Source organism: Simochromis diagramma, unplaced genomic scaffold (assembly GCF_900408965.1).
Source record: "Simochromis diagramma unplaced genomic scaffold, fSimDia1.1 OVJJ01000501.1, whole genome shotgun sequence".
NCBI lineage: Eukaryota > Metazoa > Chordata > Actinopteri > Cichliformes > Cichlidae > Simochromis > Simochromis diagramma.
In genome coordinates, this window is record NW_024387320.1 from 1140490 (window position 1) to 1159837 (window position 19348).

At 41.8% G+C, this 19348-nt stretch overlaps 1 protein-coding gene across 1 annotated transcript in view; it reads left to right on the forward strand.

The window, feature by feature from the left end:
- Nucleotides 1-18879, forward strand: part of LOC120717469 (anosmin-1) — a 41255-nt gene extending 22376 nt beyond the window's left edge. Inside the window, exons 5-14 of the mRNA XM_040005495.1 lie at nt 5079-5263; nt 5576-5705; nt 7736-7941; nt 9317-9461; nt 11355-11501; nt 13919-14007; nt 15124-15295; nt 15568-15788; nt 16418-16559; nt 17670-18879. Coding sequence (XP_039861429.1) covers nt 5079-5263; nt 5576-5705; nt 7736-7941; nt 9317-9461; nt 11355-11501; nt 13919-14007; nt 15124-15295; nt 15568-15788; nt 16418-16559; nt 17670-17728 — 1496 coding nt within the window. The 3' untranslated portion in view covers nt 17729-18879. The remainder of the gene's footprint in view (nt 1-5078; nt 5264-5575; nt 5706-7735; nt 7942-9316; nt 9462-11354; nt 11502-13918; nt 14008-15123; nt 15296-15567; nt 15789-16417; nt 16560-17669) is intronic.
- The last annotated feature ends 469 nt before the right edge of the window (nt 18880-19348 follow it).

A 19348-nucleotide genomic window follows, 5' to 3' on the forward strand; every position in this document is an offset into this window, starting at 1 on the left:
ATAAACAAGGTTTGTCAGAAATGGCAGTCTTAAGGATCGTAACTTCCGCATTCCTAAATTGCCGCATTAATAGCAGTTTATAATAAGTCAGAACATAAGTATTAAAAGGTTACATACTGTGTATTGTAAACAACTCTGTCTGTGATTTCCTTATATATCAGCACCTTTATTTGCTTGTTTCAGGCTTGCAATTAACTGCGGTTCTGACTACACACATTAAACTCTAGACATCCAAGTCCCCAATTTAGTTTCCTTTTAAGTGGTATTTTGTATCAGCTTGTTCCAGCTGCTCGTTGAAGCCATGTCATGCTCACTTTGAATTGAACATCGCACCTAAGACTTAATGTTTTTCTGTTCCATTTCAACTGATTCTTTTCCAGATGTCTTGTGTACATTTTTATAAATATCTCTGTAAAATCCAGTGAATTTGAAAGCTGTTTGATTGTGCAGCATTGGTTTAATTAGTTGCCGGCAGAACATTTGAGATCAATGAACAGAGAGAGGGAAACGTTTAGATAAAATGCTCAGTTAAAATGCTCTGTGACAAATGAGAAGGCTCTAAAAATAGTTATTTAATAAACATCGTTCTTTATTTAATACTTAATTATTGACAGGGTAATAGTCAGCAAGGTTGACAGACCTTAAGGGACAGTGTCTAAACATCAGGTTGTGAGCACAGATTAGCTAACTGTCAGTCACTTGGCACACAGTACTATGGAAATGCTCGAGCTATCCCTCATTTCTTTCTATTTTGCTACCAAAATGTGAAATAAATGCAACGATTTCTTGAAACTTGCAAACTTGAATGGAATTAGAATATATTAGGCAAAAGCAAATTTTGTTTAATTCTAACAAGCTTGAAGGTGCATATTTGGAAAAAAATTCAAATTTGGATTCAAAACTCCATAAAACCTGTAGCAACAGGTTTTATGGAGTTTCCAGCTCAGTTCTTGTATAATCTGGCATACCTCAGCCTCTTCTCCCTGTTTCTCTTCCTTAAGAATGGCTTCTTGACATCTCTCAGGTCCCGATTTTTAAAGACTTTCAGATATTATTCACCTGCTGTAGATAGCGTTTGTTATTATCATTAATATTATTATTATTATTATTATTAATATTAATCGATTTTTTTTAGGCCTTTTTCCACCTCCACTGGGACTCCACTGTCCTGTTTGTCTTAAGGACACACTCCACACCATGATGGGAGAATCACCTTTTTGGGGGCGATCGTGGCTCAAGAGTTGGGCGTTCGTCTTGTAGTCGGAAGGTTGTCGGTTCGAGCCCCGGCTCCGACAGTCTCGGTCGTTGTGTCCTTGGGCAAGACACTTCACCTGTTGCCTACTGGTGGTGATCAGAGGGCCCGGTGGCGCCAGTGTCCGGCAGCCTCGCCTCTGTCAGTGCGCCCCAGGGTGGCTGTGGCTACACTGTAGCTTGCCATCACCAGTGTGTGAATGGGTGGATGATTGTGTATAGTGTAAAGCGCTTTGGGGTCCTTAGGACCAAGTACAGTGCTATACAAATACAGACCATTTACCATTTTTGTGTCTGTCAAATTGTGATTTTTGTAGATTCAACTAAAGAAGAAAAAAAGTGTTTTTGTGACAGTCTGCTAGTAACAAAGACACAACACTAGTTCTTCCCTTGAGTTAGGGGCCTTTTTAAATAATGGAATCATTCATAGCCACAAACAAACTGTAAATATGGTGAGGTACAAGGAATGGAGAAAAACTTTGCAAGGAGAAGTATTGCAAGAAAGTCTCCTTGGAAGCAAAATATAAAGAAATGAGAAGTGGCTCAAAACTTTTGCACACTATTTATTTAATTATTTATAATAATTGCTTAGTATGGCTTATAAGAAGGACTAGATTACATAACACGGTTCATCAGCCTAATCTTGCATACGCTGCTTTTCGACTTTTCCTGTTCGTTATGTGGAGTCTCATATCTGGTACCGGTTCAATGCAGCCGTCGTGTTTTTTTTTAATATGATTAACTGCTTCAGGTTGCATAATTTTCATAAATACCGTTGAACCAATTAATCCCTGCCTGTTAAACATTATTGTAAGTCTCAGTGACGCAAACACAGATAATCTTGCAGGGTTTTTGACAACTGCAGTAAGAACCTGAAAATCTTTATTTCATCTCTTTGCATTGTGCTTCACCCACACATCCCTCATGCCATTTCAGCTGGAAATGGGAATGGATATTCAGCATTGAATTTGCAGGATAAGCTTGAGGGTTTCATAGACACAGATGTACCCAAGAATCTTTGCTCCAGTAAAATGGTTTAATAGTGCTGCCCAAGGCGACTTGATGTACCGCGGGTGCTGAGTCGTTATGTGAGAGAACCCAGGGCCCTTGAACTCAGAAGATTGGAGCTGGAACTGCATTATATACGCTGTCAGCACACAATTGCTGGCACCCTGAGGCCATAACAAAGTTCAGGAGATGAAGCGGTGGTAGGAGAGTCTAAATTAAGCTTTGAACCGCTCCACTGATAGACCGTAGTGCATGCTTTGAATCACACTTTAAGCATGGTTTACTGTGTAGCACACTTACTATTGCATGGCAGGAGCATGTGATATGTCAGTTTGAGCTTGTGCACACAGTAGAACATGGAAGCATTTATATTTGATTTGATCTTGAGGGACGTCATGGTGGATGTCATGCACTAAAAGGTGTACAGCACCCTAATCTGGGAAAGATGAAAGCTGGCGTGACCTTGAGAATTTCTGTACACTGACCGAGTCAATGAAAACCATTCACGGCACGGCGAGACCTTCATATCGAGCAGCCTTCCCGCTGATTTAGCCCAAACACTGAGCTCGTGATGGGTCGCCTTCAGCGCTGCATTTACACTGAATTACACCAAGTATTCTGGTGAAAGTCTGGATGGAATTCCTGTCCCGGTCCTCAGTGTTAAAGGTCTAATTAGATGCTCATGCCTTCAAGAGTGTAATTGTTTCTGTGTGTGCGCGCAAGTGTGCATGTAGTCTTCACCATGATGAGCCTTGATGCTGGAAGCCATTAGCAAACATAAGCGGGGAGAAATGGAGCGTTTCCCCCCACTGAGATCACTCTCAGATGTGTGTGTTTGTGTGTGTGTTTGTGTTCAGGTTAGGGTCCCAAGTTAATGTCAAAGTCCCTGAGAGAGACCCCCCCCCCAAAAAAAAGGAAAAAAAAAAAGAAAAAACTTAAGTCTTGAAGACACTGGACCCCCTGAGTTTTTGATGTTTAACAAACTTTCTTCTTCTTCTTCCATTTTTTATTTTTTTTGCACCAATAAGTTCCACATCATCCACTGCTCTCCAGCGTTGCCTTAGTTTTATTTGTGGAGAAGTTCCTCATATAAAATATGCAGTGCGTATAGAAATAGAAATAACTAGCTTATTAGACAGTCTCTCCTTTTATACTTCTTTCATTTTCATATTGTTCTCTCTAGTTTTTCTCATTCCTGGGAAGAATTGGCTCGACATGCGACACAAGCCTGCACGTTTTGCATGTTTTCTATTTCTGAGACGAAAAAAAAAAAGAAGAAGAGAGAATGTCAGAATTTAATTAAATGTAGCCATAGTCGCGCTGTCACAACAAGTCAGTCAGTCCACAAGCCCCCCTCGCATTACTGTAAATCATTGTGCTACACGGAGTATTTACACTGTTTTCCTCACCCCCTGTAATTAGAGCAGTCATTATGACAGTATGTGCGTGAGTATTGAGAATTATATTCCTGGAGTGTAATTGTTGGCATGATTAAGACATGAATGAACGCTGTACCCTTGATCGTGCTTCAGCAACAGTTGCATCATGATTTGGAGTAAGTGTGTGGCAAGGAGAAGAAAAAGAATGAAGCGTGATTTTTCTATTTATTTATTTATTTTTTTGGACCAAACCTGTCTCGAAGGTTATCTCACGGAAAAGCATTAATTGTCCTCCTACGTATTGTCAAAAAGACGTGTGTGCGTCTTTGTATTTTCGTGTGTAGCTTTGCGAGCACTTGTGTGACTTTGTGGGAAGATGAGCGAAGACAGAAGGGGAAGAGGAATGCTGCGGTTACCTCGGTGTTGATTATTGCGCAGGAAATATGACACGTTTGTTCGCGCACGCTCTGCTGTGGAGCTGTGAAACCACAGCACAATGACCCCCAGCTGTTAGTATGAAGAAAGCTGTTATCAATGGGACAAAACAAAGTACTGAGTCCTTATGCATATGACTCAAGGGGTCCTCCTTCCAGGATTCTTGCGCATCAGTCACTTTTTCATGCTCTGCAAGGGGGCTGAATAGACATATAAGCTTATCAGATGCTCTGAATGCAAATTGCACTCTTATGTTGTTTACCGACATGTTAGCCTTGAGCGTGGAGTGATGCCGATCATAAATGCGAAGCAGCAGTGAGCCGTTCGGCAGCGACAGAGGTCCAACATAATGTTCTGAAGTGCTAGGTGATTTATGGAGAACTGTTGGACGTGTTGGGCCTTCTCCTGTAGTTCCAAACTTGCTTTTCCAATCTCCATCTCATTATCACCGTGCCCGACGCTCAATCAACAACTCACTACGTGTCCAGTGCAATAAATTTACTTGAGAGAGTCAGTCTGACTTGGCAGAATGTTTGGCCGGTCCCGCACTTAATAAATCTCTAATTTATTGCACATGGCCGCACTGACTTTGACTGAAAGGCTGAATGTGAAGTTCAGTGATGCAAATTAACGCTGCATGCATGTGCGCGGATGCTTGTACTGGATTATTTTGCGTCTGCGAGCGAGAGAAAGAGAGCATACCTAAATGCAAACTGCGTGTATCATCACTAAGAAACGCAGCTACTAAAACACAGGAAATCTCCCAATCTGCCACAGTAGAAAGACGACGTTGTTGACCCGCAGCATGTATTTAATCTTTTGCGATGAGATCATGTCTCATTTTGAAATCTGTATCTGTCCAATTCAGAGTCATTCATATTTCCAACCTACATTAGTCAGGAGAGGAAAACAAGACATATCACATATAATTTCTCCAACAATGTTCCACACAAGTGGTGATATTAATCCTTGTCAGTGTTTCAACATCCTTTCTTGTACTTTTAGGAGTCCCTCTGAAGCCGAGGAAAGAGCTGGTGTTCTTGGAGCACCCGTCCGGTCAGCTGGAGATCCGCTGGTCCTCCAAGTTCAACATATCCGTGGAGCCTGTGCTGTATGTGGTGCAACGCCGCTGGAACTACGGTATTCATCCCAGTGAGGATGATGCCACGGAGTGGCAGACAGTCGCACAGGTAGAAACCGATGCACCACACAGATAAAATACTGGAGAATCCCATAAATGCATGAAGTCTGTCGTGCGAGGACTCCTTCTCGTCACATTTGTATCCGAATGAATTTACAGTTTCACGTGTCCCAGCATGCCACAGCTGCGAAACTGCTGCTCTGCACTGCAGCATGCGGTTGCACGTTCCTCACGGTGTCTTTGATAGTTTGGCAATGAGAAACAGAGATGAATGATGTGGCAGCACACTCACATGGGGCTGTGACCCTGTGTAAACCCTGACCCCTGTGGTTTGCTCCCCCCACCCCCATCTGTCCCTCAGACTGCAGAGGAACGCATCCAACTGGCTGACATCAGAGCTAGCAGATGGTACCAGTTCAGAGTTGCAGCCGTCAATGTCCACGGGACCCGCGGCTTTACTGCACCCAGCAAACACTTCCGCTCCTCCAGAGGTCTGTGTGTTTATCTGCATATCCAAGTGTCTGTGTGTGTGTGTGGCCTTGCCTTGTGTGTCGGTTCCTTCCCTCCATTTGTTATGTTTGAGACCTTGGAACAGGTGAAGCCTCGGGGAAGTGTTTTAAGCAGGTCTATTTGGTAAATATTCCCTCTGAATGTCAGCTTACAAGCCTTCTGTATTACCGACTGAGACATTTTCGGTTTCGTGTATCGTGTGTCCTAAACACTTCAGTCCCGCAGCTCCATTAGGCAACAGCAAATTGATTATGACTGAAACACGACTGGTTAAGCCAAACACACATTTATTAAATTTGAATTATAGCTTTAGACTGTTTAAATATGTTTATTTAAAACTAAATTTGGGATTTCAAACCGCTGAATTCTTTCATATACTGCGTTAAACCTGAATTGTAAATAAATGTCTCCCGTCCAAAGTTTCCACACGTTTACCCAGCGAGCTAAACGAAATTCACGCTGATGCCAAGTGGAATGTGAGTAATGAGGAGTGCCTGGGTGCACAGAGCATTCATTTTCTGTATTGCAATGAGATCTTTACTTACATCTTCAAAGCAGGGCTTTCCCCTTTTTACAGTCATATAAAATGTAATAAGTCTGAATTAGTCAGGATACAGCAGGTTTCAAATGAATGCAAGTGTTGTCTTGCTTCCAGACAAAGTGATGTAACCCAGCCACATTTCAGATCTTTGCCACAGATTAGTGAACTCTGATGGCATCCCGTGTTACTACTGGGACATTTTAAATAGCCGTGTTGTATTGCAGATGGCATTTGTTAAAGTCACGGACAGTTGTTTTGTGGTTCTTCAGGGATTACAGGATTGTGAGTGTAACACTGTGTCTACAGTGCATCTGATTTATATCAGATATTGTTTGTTGGCAAGGCAGCAGGTTTTACCGTTATGCCTTCATTGGCCTTGAGCTAAGTGTCTTTAGATGTATATCGTGAAACATATACAAGGCATAAACTGTTCTCTAGTGGAGTACTCGCCATGTTCTGCCAAATCCTAGAAATGGTACAAAGTACAAAACGTATTAGTGTGTTTCCTGGTGTGTTGACCTGTCCTGTCAATCCTTTGTCATGCCGTAGCTCCCCGAGGCATTTTGAAAGGCTTTCAGACCAGGTGGGATTCTGCTGCAGGAATGGAAGCTGACCTCCAATCAGGCCAATCACTGCGAGAATGTTGATAGATTGATGAGAGCTGCCACGGCTTTGATGAAGTCCCGACCATTCTGTCATGCCGCTGTTATTTATATAGTTCGGTCATATCATCTGAATGCAATTTCACACTACTATACTTTGTTAGGGCAATTTGTAAAAGCTGACTGCTTATTTATATTTCATGGCCAGCATCAGCTGGTTTGGAGAACCGATGTGTCCGATTGTGTTTTTTAGAGTGGATTAAATGTGTTTCAGGTGGGAGAGGGCAGGAGAGAGGAAAGCCAACTGGGTTGTGGCACGAATCATTTTCTCATTACAGAAAGACCGTTCCCCTTCTGGTCTGTCATCTGGCATGTAGCCCTGCCTGTCCTCCTGCACCAGGCTGACATCGGCCGACAGCAGTAGGCTGGGTCGCTGCACATACGGATAGGTTCAGATCCAGCTTTACGCTGGACACATGCATATTAGTAGGAGTACTGGCATTCTAAGTGTGGACCGTGCAGCCAGAGTGAGCAGCATGTGTTTGTTAACCCTTGACCTGTACTCTCAGTCCTGCCGAACGCTGTCATAGAAATGACACGACACCTGTCATAACACCTCACGACAGATTGTTAATAGGGGACTAATTACTTTGCACAGTGCCATGCGTGTTCCCCTCCTCAGCTGTGGAGGTGAAAGGTATCTTGGGTTGTAATACTTTCTACCTGAAAAGTGCCTTGGACCAAGATTTGCCATATCCAAGAACTAGAGGTCGAGTTTGTTTCTATCTCTAAGTGTTAACAGATGTATTTAGAATCAACACTAACTCACAGTGTTGTTTCTATGTCTGTGCTGTTGCTATGTCTTCAGATCCATCTGCCCCTCCCAGCCCGAGCAGTCTGTGTGTCACCAACGTGACTCTGGGCGAGGAAGGCCTGGTGACAGTTCGTCTCAACTGGACATTGCCAGAGGAGCCCGATATCCCCATACATCACTACAAAGTGTTCTGGAGCTGGACCGTGCCCACCAAGTCCATGGTGCCATCCAAGAAGAAAAGGAGAAAGACCACCAATGGGGTAATCTCCTCACTCCGTCTGAGTGATGTGTTCTTTTTCTTTCTTTCCTTTATCCGGTCTCTAAGACTACAAGGGCTCTTCCAAGATTATTTCAGCATCTTTTCTCCCAGTTTCGGTACAACTCTGTAAATATGCTTGGGCCCGCAGTGGGGGAAAAGATAAACATGGAATCGGGATGATATTTATTTATATGTGTAGGGAAGATCACTTATCCTCAGAGTGATACAATAAGTTCTTGATTGTTTTAATTCCTTACGCTGATGAAAGAACCCTTAAACACAGATTTAAGATTTGAGAGAAAGCACATTTAGTGTGATGGATAGCCTTGTTTAAAGCAATAAATCACAATTTCAAGGTGTGTGTATGTGCTTCTTATATCGATGTTTGTACATTTCATTTTCTGCTGCTCATTATTTGATTGTGTAATGTAGTTATTTTAAAAATCTGTTTTCTTACACATGTTTTAGCTGTTAAATCCAGCTGCATTCAAAATTCTTAACTTATTACTTTCTTTTCAATCATTGCAAAGTATATTTAAGACATTCTTTAATAATGACATGAATAGCATATTTAGAACGAATTGTGCTGATCCTCTTTATTAATGCCTTTGTTATTCTTTGGAGCAGTTTATTTTGCATGCTAGAACATTTTGCTCTCAGCTGTTTGTAGCAGCCAGAAACAAGAGTTTCTTTGGCATCTTTTTAAGCGTAGACATTACACATAAATCACATGACCAAGATCACTGGCTGCTCTCAAAAATGGAATACTTGTTTGAGCTTTTACACAATATATCCATTAGCATCTGACCTGATATGGTATAGATGTGGCTCAGGAGGATGTCATTAAGAGACTCGACCATAAAGATCGGATAGTCCAGACCTGCCTTCATAGAGTCTTCTCCTGAATTAATTTTTGAAATGCATACCAGATGTGCCACAAAGGAGATAGAGGTGGTAGACACCGGACACCTATTGACACATGTACTACTGGTTTCCACTTTGGCACCTCAGGGCTTTGAAAGCAGCCTGCTGGCAGAGGAATGTCAAAACACCCACAGTCAATAACAAGAACTCATCAAGTTCATGCTGATGGAGGAATGCTAGAAGCCAAACACAGTGAAGAAGCCCTGGGAGGCTCTGATAACATGGCTCTGTCTTAAGGCCCTAAAGGCTATCTCCTCACCACCATCCCCTTTTTCAGCTCCACATGTGTTCTTAATAAGTAGGGCTTTCCCACAGGCCTGTGTTGTCTGGCATTGAGCTGGGCTGGAGCTGTGGCTGGTACAGTGACTTTAAATATAAGCTCATGTGACAGTGTGGTTACATACAAATGGCAAAAGCCAAGTGGGTTTTTTTTTTTGTTGTTGTTGTTACAGGCTCAAAACTGGGTAGATCTGGAGGGACTGGAACAAAACAGCAGTTACAGTGTGGAGCTGCAGGCTGTCACATACTGGGGGCAGGTGCGTCTGAAGAGCTCCAAGGCCTCCCTTCACTTCAGTACCAGTCAGAATAATGACTCAGGTAAACATTATTATCCTATTCTTTACCCTTGCTAGAAGCGTGGCTTCGGGAATGACAGACAGAATGTCAGTCGGTTGATGAAATTCTGAACAGACATAAGTCACATCGTGAAAATCCAAATAACTGATTCTGCCTTGATTCTCGTGACTCTGTGAGCCTGATTAATTTTGGTGCCTGAATCCCTGTCAAATGTTATCAAGCATTTAATCTGCACCCAACTGATTTTTAAATGCTAAACAGCACATTATTTTAAAGGGGCGTTAACATTTAACTCAAACTACCAGTGTGCCTGAGTGTAGCCCCTCAGATCTGCTAGCATGGTTGGCATAAATCATGAATTCATTTAAAGCACGTTTATGAGATGGTCCTAAAGGAAGAGCAGCTAACAGAGAAAAATGGCTAAATTAAAAACCTGCTGTATATATTAAAAAAAAAATTGTAACAGTTTCACAATTATAGAATTGAAACAACAGAATTCTGCTAATGCACATTTTTCCAAGATTGCACCCAAAAACTACAACCCGTGATAGAAGTATAGTTATCAATATGGAAATTTGCACGTGTGCATAAGAAGCAGTTGGTGTGGTGGTAGATATCAGATGGCTCATATGATGCATGAAATCAAATGTGTAGTAATTGGCTTGTGGCGCATGGCATCATAATTGCTTACATAAAATATTTTTTCCCCATAACTTTTGTAATAAATTTACACTGAAAGAAAAAAGAATCTTACATTATTTGGGGGTCAGTACAGACAGTGAGCACTGTTGCCTCTCAGCAAGAAATTCCTGGGTTTGAATCCACCATCTGGATGGGGACCTTTCTGTGGGGAGTTTGTATGCTCTACCCATTTTTGTCTGGGTTTTCTCCCACAGTCCAGAGACATGTAATTAGTGGGGTTGGGTTAACTGGTGATTCTTAGTTGCCCATAGGTATGAAGGTGAGCTTGAATGGTTTTCTGTCTCTGTGTTGGCCCTGCGACAAGCTGGCAACCTGTCCAGAGTGTACCCTGCCTCTCACCTTATGCTAGTTGGGATAAACTTAAGCCTCCCTGCAACCCTGAATTGGATAAGCAGAAGAGGATGGATGGATGGAAGGGTGGAAGGATATTATTCTGATGCCTTCTGTTGAAAACAATGAAAACTGGAAAAACAAAACATGAAAGTTGCATTTTTGGAATTAAACTCCTGAGAGTCCAATATTAACCTGAAGTTACAGGAGTGGAACTTTTATTTTAATCATAATCTTTATGTTTAGCCAAAGCTCCTTTGAAACTGACACAACTGAGGTTAGGCACTCAGTGTTGATGCACAAACAGGGCCACCGCTACCTGAAATCAAAAGAAACTTGGATGAAGCTGCAGCTGTCTAATTGCTGAGCCATATGGGATTTGAAAAAAACATTCTAGCTGAATCCAGTTTTCTTTTTTGTTTGTTTGCTTTTCATGATAGCTGAATTTTCCTAATTTGAGGTAAACAATCATCATGAGATTTGCAACAAAAAAAGCTGGAAAAGCTAAGATACACTGACAGCACATCTGCAATCATTTGGAGTTCTTGAACTCTTGGGAAGCGTAGGCCAAGCCTCAAAGCTATCTCTGTGTGTGTGTGTGTGTGTGTGTGTGTGTGTGTGTGTGTGTGTGTGTGTGTGTGTGTGTGTATGAGTGTTTTTCTTTTTTTCAAATGTACACGAGGTTCTAAAATGAATTGAATTGCCAACCTGCTTCTTTGTGTACAAATCAAGTTACAGCACATTTGTGCATGAAGAACATGTTGTTCACTGCCGTGATCTTACAAAGAAATAATAGTGTTTCTGTTACCATGCTGGACTGTTTTCTGCAACATAGTCACTTTCATGTCTTAGCTAAGAAACATTTCTCATTTCTCATCCCAGCAAAATCTGTGCTCAAGTCAAAGAAGGAGGAGATATCCCCTCTTGGTTCGACCCTGGCCAAACGCCCTTCTGGCCCTCTAGAAGTAGGCACGCCCTTTTACCAGGACGGCCAGCTGCAGGTCCGTGTCTACTGGAAGAAGAGAGGAGGTGAGCTCCCTACTGTAGTGATTTATGGCTTCGTTAGAATCTAATTAGCACCCCATCATGCCCATCAATCACTATGACTCATGTGTACCATAATAAAATGTTATGACTGATTCCCACTTACTCAAACAATCGAAATTTCCTTCTTTTTTTTTTTATGAATGTGGTATCAGATGGTGTAAATGAAACAATGTGTCTTTGTGAGAGCTGTGTAATGTGAGTGCTGGGCAAAAACCGCACACGGACGGGTAAAGCAGAGCCACCGTTTAGTAAAGAACAATAAACACACAGAGTCAGAGCTGTGCAATGGGATTTATTGACAGCTGTATTTAATAGATTCTTGCCTTCGCATTAGCGTCGATTTTCTTTTTACGAGACTTGATGTCATAGAAAGCGGGCTTGGTGGTGGATTGAAGCACTGTAACGGGTTAAAAAAAACCTATAGGAATGGCTGTCTCTGCGGCATTCACTCCCAAAAACTTTCTGTTAATACCAGAATGAAAATATGGAAACCTTGAAAGCGATGCTCTCAGGGTAACCTGTCAAGTCCCATTCACTGGTCTATGTTATGTTACTAATATATGTCATCACCCAAGCCAAACTCCACATCTTGGAGTCAAGAATGCAAACCCTGGCTGAAGGAGAGGCCTGGTGAGACACCAACTGCTGAATCAGAATGAGGGGGGGAGGTTATGGAGTTGGCCCAGAGCTGTTAGCAAGGTTGGCCTGGTCTCAGAGAGCTGAGTGATGCTGACGGGATCAAGCATGCCTGGGGAATCACGGTGTTGCAGAGCAGAGCTAATCCCAGTCCAGCTTCTCTTTCTGTGTCTTGTTTCGTGGGTCCCCGTCCGCAGCGTGTGCATCACTGCCACTCATTAGTCTGAGTGATGACCCTGGCTTATACTCTGACAACGTGCGCTCCACTACCGTAAACACACAGACATACGGATGGCCTCAGGAGGGCTGAAGAGTCTCTGGACATCTGGCTTGTGTGACAGAGAAAGCGACAGGTTAACTGAACCATGATTAAACTCTCATTCATTGTCTCTGTGATTCAAAACAGCCTAGCCTCTGGGTTGTGTCCAGCAGACGAAAGAGAACCATGTTGTACACGAGCTCAGATAATATATCTGTCTGCCTAACACTCAGACAATAGACGGCAGATCAGCTGTGGCGGGACTTCAGAGGCTGGCTTCCAGTCATGATTTATCGAACGCTGCTGCGGTTCCGTTCTCTACCTGATTTCCATGTCCTATTTCTTGTTTTACATACCACTGCCCTCCTTCAGTCAGACCGGGCTAGGCATATCTTGTTTATGTTCTTTCCCCGATTTCCTGGTTCCCTGTAATTCCTCTCTTCTGCTTCCAAAGAGCTCTGGGGCTTTAAGTGCCAGATCTGTGTCTAAGCCTTCAAAGGACCCCTTTTATCTGCAAACTACAACCCAGGCCCCTACTGAGGGGTGAACATAGCACAACTCAATTATTAATCAGAGAAGTATTTCATATATTCAAGGGACACAGCTGAATGAATAATAAATCCAGTAACATAAGATGAGGTAGATAAATATTGCTGATGAGGTTGTGCGGGGCTACTGTACAGTAATGAAGTGAATGCTGTTTCGCAGAAGCAGGATTTGTACCACGATGAGCTTTTCAGCAGACAAAAGGGCAGATTTGGGAAGCTGAAAAGTTGTAATTGATAATTGCAAAGACAACAAATGGAGTTCACTCTTTTTCATGTTAGGAAAGAGATACCAATAGTATCTGATCCCAAACAAGGAAATCAGTGATTTCAGCCTGTCAGATTTGCTTCTGATGTCAGATAAATGTTTGATGGCTGCAATGCAATCCTAAGTACAGTTGTTTAAATACTAATTTTTAATCCACTGGAATATGTCATATCCACCACTGGGAGTAAATCGAGTGTTTCTCAAGCATGTGGCAAAAAGTTCAAGAACTGAAAAAAACATCAAAATCAGCCATGGTTGCATCTGAGCTACAGCCACTTAGTTACTCATGCTCTTACTGTGCTTGTGTGGGTTTCCTTTGGGTACCCTGGCTTCCTCTCACAGTTTAAAGACGTGCATGTTAGGTAATTGGTGATTTTTAAATTGGCCGTGGTTATGAGGTAGATGAAGTGCTCAAAGTGGGCAGAATGACACACCGGATGAATATCTGCTTAAATGTGGCTTGTGCTCTGAAGCACTTTGAGTGGTCATTAAGCCAGAAAAGTGCTAAATAAATGGCAGTCCATACGTGCTGTAATAATACACCCATAGTTTTTTGTAATGTTTTTTTTTTAACGCACAACTTCCCTTTCTTTTATATACACATCATAATTAAATTATATTAAAAAAAAATAACTGACTACTGACTAATTTCTCTGTTACATTCTCTATTCTCCTCCTTTCTTTGTTTCAGACTCCTCTGTGAGTCGCTACCATGTCCAGTGGATGCCAGAGTACTGTAGCCACAACGAGACCCAAGGACCACAGAAGTCCGTCACGCAGGTCAGTCCCCAGAAGCTGTTACGCACCACTTCCAGCTGGGGGTCCTTTCTCATAGGGCAGCGCATTAGAGCAGTGGCGTGGTCAGAAGCTTTGTGCTAAGCAAAGCATGTGCCTAAGCCTTTGTTTGATGCTCAGGAAGAATAGCTCCACTAAGGAAAACAACTGCGCCGAGTGAATCAGGAGCCCTGTTGTGTTAGATTTGCACCAGGCAAACCAGTGGCTGTTGTTTTGAATATTATGAGTCAGTCGTGTGGTCACGCATGCGGTGTGTTGGCCAGTAACTTTTATTTACTTAAACAATGTTTCCCAGAATTCAGCAGCCCCAGCCGTGCGGCTGTGTGGGGCTTTGTTTTAGGATGCAGTGTTGTCTGTGTTGGAGAGCTTGACACAGAGAGGGTTAACTGTTTGTGCTCAGGCTGATACGTGATGGCAGAGGCCTGGTAATCAACGCATTCTTTAGAAACCAGCACCGTGGTTGCTAGGAAATACATTTCCATTTTCTATAGATCACCAGGAAGGGTTGCAGCCTTGTGCTTTTATGTGAGCACAGTGCCTCATTCACTTTTAATCAAAGCTGTTACATATCAGTGAGAATATATATTATATATATATACACACACCCTTTCCCTAAGGGCTGTCTATTAATGGAGGCCCTGTTCTATTACTGAAAGTCTAAATCCACTACTCACCGGGGGTTTTTGTTTCACAGAGAGCTGAGAAAAGCTTTTCTCATTCAGATCAATAGATGATTAAACTTAGAAATTAGTGTCAGTGTTACATGGCTCCAAAGAGCCCATTAACGTGGATTTACAGGCATCTCAAATTAGGCATGAATTCGCTTTGATCGCTGCTTCTTGTTGAGGTTCTTGTGTTTATGCTGTGCCACATTTGGAAGCTATGAAAAAATCATTTCTATTACAGTTTGAATAGGAGAATAGTAGCCTAACCCCTACCATGTGAGAGTTCAAAGTAGTCCTCCAGTACGGTACGTGTTCCTGGGGCCTGAGTGGGAACGTGATCTGCGCTGTGTATTTAATTATCTCCCAAGCTCCATGGGACCTGACCTGGGTGACATGTCAAAGTCATCAGAACTGAGTAATGTGTTTCTTTGCACAGGAGAACTACATCAACCTCCCAGGCCTGCTGTTCTCCTGCAAGTACAAAGTCACTGTTCACATGCTGAAGTCCAAGAGGCGCTCGAAGGACGAGAGCACCACTTTCCTCACCCCATCCTGCGCTACCATCCGGAGCAAGACTCACAAACACATCCCCTGCCCAGGAGAGGGAGGTGAGTAGTCTGCTGTTTGGGGGATTTTAAAACCGACCGCATTAGTGGAGACAATACAAAAACATTTGTTAGAATATCATTATTATTATCATGATGATGAGAAAAATCTCTATAGACTTAAAATATAGGTTTAACACTTTCAGGATAAATAGTTTCTCACATAACCTTTCTTACAAAACCAGAGTAGCTGTATTTCTTTGTTACTTTGTCAGTCTTCACGGATGTTTCCCAAAAATGTTTCTATAATAATGACACCAACTTTGTCCTAACAGCTTCAGGGCTTCCGAAAGTTCTTGCTAAACCTGAGAACCTGACGGCTTCCTTCACGACCAATGAGGGAAACATCACCGGCAATTTCCACTGGCGCGTCTCTAGGCTGGCTCCCCATCAGCGAATCACGGGCTTCCAGGTCACCTGGGCTGAAATCACAACTGAAAGCCGGCAAAACAGCCTGCCCAACAGCATCATCTCCCAGTCCCAGATCCTGCCACCGGTAAGTCTGTTTTCACTGAAGCAGAATTGGAGTTTAGCTAAAGTTTTGAATGTTAATATGGTTTTTATGAAACCACAGGAGATCGTGTTGTGACAAGACTATTAGTGTGTGCAACAGGAAAAGAAATGTATCTGTCAGATGTGACCGTGATTTGAGGATAACGCTGTTGTGGCTTCTTTGCATGAATCGTTTGATAAGCGGTAGTATGTAGACAGACACGGGGATAGATCTGGGGAAGTTTTTTGTCCTGCTGGAAGTTCTCCTCCTCTGCGCATTCATCTCCCTTCACGTCTGCCTCTTTCATCCTCCGTGAAAGCTCTGAAAAAGCTGCTCTTTGACATAATCTGTTCCATCAACAACACGTTCCGCCTATCTGCACCTCCCAGCCTCTAGAGCTTGTCTATAAATAAAACCACCCACCGCACACTTTATCAACCTGGCAGTGAAAAGAGAGACAGACAGCCTTATGAAAACAAAGTCTTTGTTTTTGTCTGTGACTTGTGCAAAGACGGCTACACTCCCCTCTTTTGCGGCCCATTCACATTAAAGTCCTGTCAGAATCAAAGGCGTGTTCTGTTGCATTTCATCTGATTGCATGTCGTCTCCTGCTCCCTTCCTTCGTTTTGCAGGATCATAACTTGCTTGTAGTGTCCAACCTGCGGCCGTCCACCTACTACAGACTGGAGGTGCAGGTTATAACAACTGGAGGAGAAGGTCCTGCCACGGTTAAGACCTTTCAGACCCCGAGCATACTGCCTGTCATACAACATCGTAAGTAGCAAGTCGCTGTCAGCTTCCATAATTTATGAGCTGCACCTCAATTTGCTCAGTTGAAATGATAATGCCAGCGATTCAACATTTGAAATTCATATTGAGACTCTTTTGTTTGGTGTCTGTTACTGTTCAGTCCTAATAGCATACTGTAGATCTTCTATTTGTAGCTGCTTAAACCATGGCGCTAAACAGTTATGTTTTGTCTTTGCAGTAAATATATGACTATATATGGTATTAATGCCTAATATAATGTGAAGTAATGAATCTACCTATTTTCCTCTGCTGATTGTGTAAATCAGCATGTTTTTGCTGTTACTGAAAGTAAAATGTAAATGTTAAGGTGTTATGTCAACAGTGGCGTTGTCATAGCTACATGAAAAGCAATGTAGGTGTAATATACACATATACACATCTCATTATTAGGGCTGTTATAATATCAGGTTTTCCCATCATAAATGCTATGGCCACAAGAGTTTAAGATAATAGTATTATTGAAAAGTCACATTAATCTTCAACTTTTATTTTTTATTGTAGGAATGCCACTATATCAGAAATGTAGTAGTCAGTACCAATATAAGTAAAACTACATGATTCTCAATAATCGGCTTCAATATCAGAACAAAATTATCAATCAGTCAAATCAATTATATAAAAAAGAGCATTTACCGAAAAAAAAGCAAACAAATAAAAAGAAAATTAAGTAAACAACACAATGTTAAACTGTACATATAGGGACGTGCCAGCACAAATCCCTGTCCTTCTTAGGGCATGTGCAAGATCAGCCTTTTATGCGCCTTCAATAAACCACCAAGCAGCCAGCAGAGTTACAACCGTCAAAGCAATTCAGAGAGGCACCAAGCCTCAGTGCTCATCTAGGAAAATCAAGGTGGCTAAAGGCTGACCTGCCGAAACATCAAAAAAATTTGAAACTATAGGTGATTAGCAGCTTTAATATTACTGAACAGTAATTACATTACATATGTTAAAACACCAGGTTTCATACAAGTGGCAAAAAGAAGCGCATTGCTACTCCCTGAAAAACCAATTCAAAGTGATTCAATCTGAAGTCGTATCTGACAGTTCTTTGAATCTGTGTGTTTTTTGAAGGACCAAGGCTGCGGCAGCACCACTCTCATCACCAGAAGCCGTCGGTAGAGAGACACTGAGTTTGAAGTCGAGGCAAACCCAGTAGGAAGAAGTACCAGTGGCTCTCTGCTCCTGTCTGTCAAAGAAGGAATGTGTGGAACCAAACAGAAACACAGCGCACCAGACCATGAACTGACCCCCCCTTCTTGTGAAATATGGGTCTATCTCCTCCAGGCTCCACAACACGTCAGCCATTCCTTCATAACCCCTCTCTCTTGACTTCCAAGTAACCGGAAGGGGTTTATCTATAGAGTGAAATTTATATTTTGAGGTCTCATATTCCGCGTTGGTTAGTACACAGCTCCCCAACTTATCCCATAAGGAGTTCATGTAATAAGTAAAACTAGATCCAGGAACCCCAGAATTGGTGATGAAGCAGTCATTGTAGACAACAATGACTGATTTAGATTTGGCTATTACACGGTTGAAATAAACAAAATAATTTGGAAACATGTTTGAAGATGATGGAATATTCGATAGGAAATGCAATAAATGTAAAACAATTAATGAAGAAAGAAAAGTAGAAATTAAAGTATTTATTTTGTGTTATCAGTTAAAGAGGCTCTTTGGCACACAGTCAGTACTGATGGTCAATGTAACTAAAGTCATCGTTGTCTAACCCAGAATATTTCGCGTAGTATGTTGCATGTAGTACATTTGATTTTAGAACTGTAAATGATTTACTTGCTTCAAATTGAAAGCTTGTAATGGTTTTGCATGACAGCCGTTAGCATTCTGTTGGCATGAAATGTCTGTGTTACCTCTTTTCAATATGTTAGCAATATTTCATTAACAGATTAACAAAGAATTATATTGGAAGTAATATGTAATGTTTATTAATGAAATTATAACTTGTGTGGAAATGATGAATTGTACATGTTCTTGGCTGTAGAAATATTTGTCGTGACAGTCAGTGAATGTCTATATTTATTTATGTGTGTATTACAAAGTTTGGTTTGGATGTGTGTGAATGTGTATGTTTTGTGTGTTTTAGCCTCATTTTTCCTTTTTTTTTTTTTTTTTTTTTTTTTGGGAACTGGCAAAAAAAAGAAAAATCTTGTAAAGACATTTTGTAAAAATGGAAATGTAAATACGGTCTTATGTTACATGTTATTTTTCCATGGTAGAAACTGTACAAACTGCTAAGTAATAAAATAATCCTTAACCTGTGCCCTCTCTGCTGTTTGCTTTAATTGAAGCTGCTAAGAGAAGTAAATAGACCTGCTTCCCCTTCCAATACTCGAGTATTTGGCAATTACTGTTGCTTATTTTGGCTGTAAACTCCATCGTGGCAGGCTCTGTGTACAACATATTCACTGATCGGTCCAGGAGCCTGAGACACGTGCTCTCTAAGTCTAAATAAACAGGTCATCTAGCTCAGCAGCTCAGCCTGAGTGAATTTGCCATTGCCGAGGTTGGTCAACATAATACGCTGCTTCTCTGAGCTCTTGTGTGTTTGAAAAGCGTTAAACGCCTCTTCTGCTCAGCAGCCTTTCACCGTCATAAAATGAGAAGTGAGAATGTTTACAAGAAATTAAAGCGTGCGACACAGTTGAGCCTAATGTACTGTACACGCATGGAGGGTGTGATTTCTGAGTGCGTGTGAAAACCTCATGCTGAGTTATTTGTGTATGTTGGAT